At 35.0% G+C, this 5,672-nt stretch overlaps 1 protein-coding gene across 1 annotated transcript; it reads right to left on the reverse strand.

Annotated features, from left to right (window-relative positions):
• Positions 1-235: 235 nt before the first annotated feature.
• On the reverse strand, positions 236-942 carry LOC112783875 (hexokinase-1-like). Its single transcript, XM_072231115.1, has 3 exons — positions 848-942; positions 551-706; positions 236-418 (listed from the first exon to the last, which is right to left on the reverse strand). The coding sequence occupies exons 1-3, from the start codon at positions 884-886 to the stop codon at positions 236-238; spliced, it is 378 nt and encodes a 125-aa protein (XP_072087216.1). The 5' UTR covers positions 887-942.
• Positions 943-5,672: the final 4,730 nt, after the last annotated feature.

Consider the following 5,672-nt stretch of genomic DNA (forward strand, 5'->3'; position numbering starts at 1 on the left):
TCAGTTGAAACCACCATAGTAGAGTGCCCATGATTTGCAAATCTCACTGCAAGGGAGGCAGCACAACTTCTTGTAATACTTGAGTATAATTAACTAGCATGCATACCTGAGTATGAAAGGAACTCTCAACTTGGGGGAACTGTATCTCCAAAAAAGTCAGCTTCTTCAACCATCTTCAATAAAGCTCTCCTTACAATGTCCCCAAATACATACCAGAAATCAACTTATCAAATATCTAAGAACAATAGTGAAAGAATATTACAGAATTACACATGCTGGTTAAAGCTTTAAACCAATGACTATAACGTGATGATCTGACCTGCTCTCCAGGGTTTAAGCTCTCAGCATCTAGAGCTACATCATATTCTGTTAGAGGAAGATGTGAGGATCGGAAATTACCCCACTCCATGTTTATAACCTGCAGTATTTGCATGTAATCAGAGCATGCTTTATACCAGCAAATGGTGACGCTAGCTCTAGTATGACAGCAAAGTAAAGATATTTCTAACATGCAAGACAATGACAGTCATAAATAGTATAACCTACTTACCATGCCTCCTGATTTCGGGAGAGGGCCATGCCATTTTGGAATAGCATTTGCACGTTCCACATATGCTGCATTTGTCCCTGTACCAAGGATCACAGCAGCAATGACATCCTGATTGTAGAATCTGCCTCCAGCTAGTGTTCCAATGGTATCATTAACCTAATGCAAAATCACCGAGTTAGTCTGGTGTACAGCCTTATTAGTCCAAACTTTCTATCAAACACAAACTTGAAACTATCATTCTCAAGTCCATATATTAAAAATTATTAATCAATCCTGAGAGAGGTTAGTGGTACTGACTAGAGCTGAAACTCGCATATCCAAGCCAATTTTTTGCATCGACTTGGTTAGTTCTTCCACGACATCTTCCCCAACCTACAAATCAGAACATAAAGGGAAAGTTATTTAGGACAGGAACACATTGAGATGGAAACAGAGATAATTGACAATAAGAGCAGATTGAATCAGATTAGCCTCCTGCTTCTATTGGTGGTAAAATTTATCAAAACCTTCAGAAATTTTTAAGTGAAAGATAGCAAGGCTTTAATCTTAGCAAGTAACCTCAAACAAGAAAAGCTTATACCTTCCCTTCTTGTCAATTTTTGTTCAGTCAACTGTCAAATAAGAACACATTCAAATAATTAGAATAAAGCAACAAAATTTAGTTTAATGAGGAGAAATAAGCTACAAGACATGTCCTGAATATTAACTCACCTCCAAATCAACATATGAGGGATTTCTTCCTATTGATTTAAGAAATTTGTCAAGACCACTTGCATTTAGAGCTGCAATTTAAAGAATCAGACTTTATATATCAGTGTAACTGCAGCAATGCATAATGGATCCAACAAAGGACCTATTAATTTCTGTCTTATGTCAAATTAGACAGGAGAAAGATAGCACTGGGGTTTAAAAGAAGTTACCAGGGTCACACAAGGGAAGTTGGTCTTTGCCAGAGAAGAAGTTACCAACGGAGTCAACTATCATTCCGAGCTTCGCTTCAAGTTTCGCCATTCAACAACAACCACAAATTTTGCTCCTGAAAAGGAAACACAATTTCGGACGAAGAAAATTATTAATCCTCAACATGCATTTGGATTCAGTATCAATGAATAAGCTACTGAAAAAACCAACCATGAACAAAAGAGAAATGATACATATTGATATTCCTAGATATTGTAGTATAAAAAAACCTAAAAACAATCGAATTTCAATAAACTAAGTTGGCAAAGTATTGGCAAAGTATAGGGAAATGTTAAAAGAAAGCAGTTGACTTATGAATGATGAAATAACTCGCCCATCAACTACAAAATCAGACAAGTATAAAGAGTGATAATTGAAGGATCTTGCTTTGATGACATGGACTCTTGCATCGATAACTCCAACTTTCAGAACAAGGTAATCAATGTGTTATATTTTATGAAATGTGTGATAAATTACATGAAAAGTTCACTACTTCTTTTCAAGACAAAAATTCAGAGTTTGAAGTCTCAAATAAGATCAATAAAAAAGAATGAAACTGCAGATGAATATTTGGCCAAGATCAGAGGTCTAGTTGATTTTTTGTTAGCTTTAGATTGTTCTTACCCTGAGGATGGATGATCATATCCAAGCGATTTTAGATGGACTCACAGAGGATATCATGTGTTCATTTCAGTTGTTATATCAAAATTGGGATCCTATACATTAATTGCATATCAAAATGAAAACACATAGCGACAGTGATGGGTTGGAAAAGCAGAAAATGAAGTTGAAGCTAATTTAAACATCAAATGAACCACACATAAATTTAAACTCAACCATAGTTTGATTCTTCATGCTTTTTTTTAGATAATATTTTCTCTTAATTGTGATGTGCCTTATTTTACAAGTATGAAGTTTTGTTTTACAGTAAAAAATTTCTCATCCCTAAGTGTTGCATTTTAATATCTTCAAGAACTTTGACAGGAAGATGTTCAAGAAACTAAATAAATAATATAATAGCTATATAGCTTCCTCTCTTCAAGAGAAAAGCGTGCAATGTAAAATCACTTTAAGCGAAACCCAGAATTTGGAAGAATTCAGATTATTTCATTAAATAAGAAATATCAGAGTAAGTTTAGGCGATGGGTTCATTAATTTGTCAAATATATATACATCATTTAGTCCCAGTTTAACTGATATGTGATTTACTGCTTACACTAAAAACACAACAGAAACATGTTTTTCTTATTTATTTATACAAAAATAAATAAAACTTAAATTTTAAATTTACTAAAAATAAAAAATGTCTACGCTATATAATATAAATAAAGATAACCAACTAATTCTTATCCATATTTTTTTTGTCTGTTTGTAGGTCTAAAACATTATGAATTTGACTGTAAGAGTTTGAGTAGTGGTTTGTAAGCTTCTCTTTCAACTAGCCTCCTTTTTACTATGAATTCTAAGAATTAGCATATGAATTGCAGCATAAAAGACAAAGAAGATGATAAATGTCTAAAAATATTAACTTAGAAAACAAGCTTCCCTTTGTAGTACTTTCAAAGGGTTACCCTAAATAACTTTTGGTGCCATCAAACTTTGATTTAGAGTTGCTGTCAAGTGCAAAGAAGGACAAACTTCTGCAAATAATGGGGTAAAGACAACATTTAAATAACAAGAAGGCCATATATGAATAAAAACTTAGACACCAGAAAATACAATTGTTGTTAACATGAAATTTCAGTTGCTACATGTCAGAATCTCAATGCCCTCTATTGACACTAGGCATTGTTGAAGGAGCTGCAATATAAAAAACATAACAAAATACGTGTAGAAAGAAAGAGTTTTCAAGACTTTGTGAGAGAGATGATATGAAACTGAATTAGCCTATAGGTGACCTGTTTAATTAGGGGTTTCCATGGCCCGTACTGAACAGGATTTAGTTAGTTCGGATAATTCTAATACTTTATCAGGCCAATTTTAAAAATTCATTGCGACCCTAAACTAATAAATATTATATAACGTTTATATCAAAATATATTATTTTAAAATAAAAATAATGTTATATAATATAAAATATAACATTTTACTATTATAAAACATAACTTCACCCAACCTAAAAATAATGAGTCAATTCGACAAAATCTTTTGGTTCCAGACTCTTGAATGCCCTATATTCAATATTGTAATTAAAAAATTATAATTCTTTAAAAAAAGAGCAAACTACATTTACTTGGTAATATTACATACAACAGTTTATTGTTTGGGACTAAAATCTAGTTTATTATTTAAACTCCAAAAGGAGCTAAGTTTATCTACCAGGAACACCCCAAAGCCTAAACTCATTTATCAGTCCTTTTTCTCTATGTAATACGATTGGATTCATATATTAACTTGGTTGCTGTGCATTTGGACTTAAGTTTCTAACTTTCTATGCCTAGTGGCCTGAGCTTGTTACAACGAGGTTCTCATTTCTTATATTAATGCCTATGTTGGCTGCTTTAACTAGAGAAAAAACAAGTCAAGCAAAGTAACTAGTGCAGAGGAAAAAATATTAGCAGCAAATAAAACTCGAGACACATACTCCACCTGAAAAATCAATTACACAAATATGCAAAGACATATAACTAACTACCACAAATCTAATTTATTATAGTATATACAGTAACCACTTAAGAAAGACTGATCAACACAGTGGAAAAGCGAGGCCTGTGGGAGAAACTACAATGCATGTGTAAGATCAAAGCAGGTAAATCAACACAACTTCAGAGCAAAAATTTAGATGTAAAAAACTCTAAAGGGAGAACCTTGTATATGTGAGGGAACTAGCCTATACAGAAAGATATCCAAAATGGACTCAAAACAGGAAGCTTAAAACAGAAACTAACACCTAACTTACTATATAATATAGAATTGGAGGTTACAAAACAAACTATTATTCCTAACTTCACCAGTAAATTAATGTATGCAGACATATGGGGACCATCACCAGTAAATTCAAGAAATGGTTTTTATTTTTATATTAGTTTTGTTGATGCATTTAGCAAATATACTAGTAGTATCTTTCTTTTGGTCAATAATCAGAAGCTTTTAAAGTCTTTAAACAATACAAATTGAGGATGGAGAAGTAATCAGGACACTCCATTTTAGCTCCACAATCTGATCATGGTGGGGAATTTACTTCTCAAGTTTTTACTACATTTTTAACATTAGAAGGTATTATTCATAGATTGTCATGCCCTTATATTCATCAACAATAAGGCAATGTTGAGAGAAAGCACAGACATATAAAGATAGGTCTATTTTCTAGAAGAAATGGAAGCTAAAAACAGAGAAACGGAAGCCAACTTATTCATTGAGAAAATTATTAACTGCATTTGGATTCAGTCTCACAAACAAAAATACAGAGAAAATAGACAAGCTGTATATTAAATCACAGTTCACAAACTCTAAAACACCACACATCTTCATCAACAACAGCATGCATGTTATCAAATTACAGTTCACAAACCCATATTTCACAGCTTGAAATCCCTAAATTAAAACCCCTAAAATCGGAACCCTAAGCCTCTGAAATTTCAGAACCAAATAGAAATCACTACATACCTATTCAATGATGTGAGCACAGAGAAGACGATGATGAGAAGCACGGAGATGACGATGGTGAGAGCAGCAGCAGCGACGATGCTGAGGGCGGCGCAGCGACGATCAGTGCAAGATGGCGAAGAGGAGCGACAGTCAGTGGTGCAGCATGTGGAGAGTAGTGAGTGCAGGTGACTGGTGAGTGGGGGGCGACGACGGTCACTGGCGAGATTGAGAGGGTTTCTTCTTGTATGAGAGGGTCAATGATGAGAGTGAGAGGGTCAATGGCGAGAGCGACAGTGAGAGGGTCAATGGCGAGAGTGAAGAGAGTGAGTGGGGAGCGACGATCGACGGTGAGCTTTGGAGGCAGGGTTGCGAGGGTTTACGAAAGGGGATGAAGGTCGCGCTTTGGAGGTGATCAGTGAGATTTGGAGGGAGAGGGTCAACGGCGAGAGTGAAGAGAGTGAGTGGGGGGCGACGATCGACGGTGAGCTTTGGAGGCAGGGTTGCGAGGGTGTACGAAGTAGGTGCAGGCAAGGCAGGGTTGCGAGGATGAATGAAGGTGCGTTGTTCTTTGGAG

This window comes from Arachis hypogaea, chromosome 20, assembly GCF_003086295.3.
Source record: "Arachis hypogaea cultivar Tifrunner chromosome 20, arahy.Tifrunner.gnm2.J5K5, whole genome shotgun sequence".
NCBI classification, from domain to species: Eukaryota; Viridiplantae; Streptophyta; class Magnoliopsida; order Fabales; family Fabaceae; genus Arachis; species Arachis hypogaea.

Bases quoted from the DNA above. Each gene is read 5' to 3' on its own strand.
- LOC112783875 (XM_072231115.1), bottom strand. From the start codon at position 886: ATGCAAAAAATTGGCTTGGATATGCGAGTTTCAGCTCTA. The intron at 707-847 runs GTCAGTACCACT...ATTTTGCATTAG, and splicing joins ATATGCGAGTTTCAGCTCTA to GTTAATGATACCATTGGAAC. The intron at 419-550 runs GTAAGTAGGTTA...CAAATACTGCAG, and splicing joins TCCCGAAATCAGGAGGCATG to GTTATAAACATGGAGTGGGG.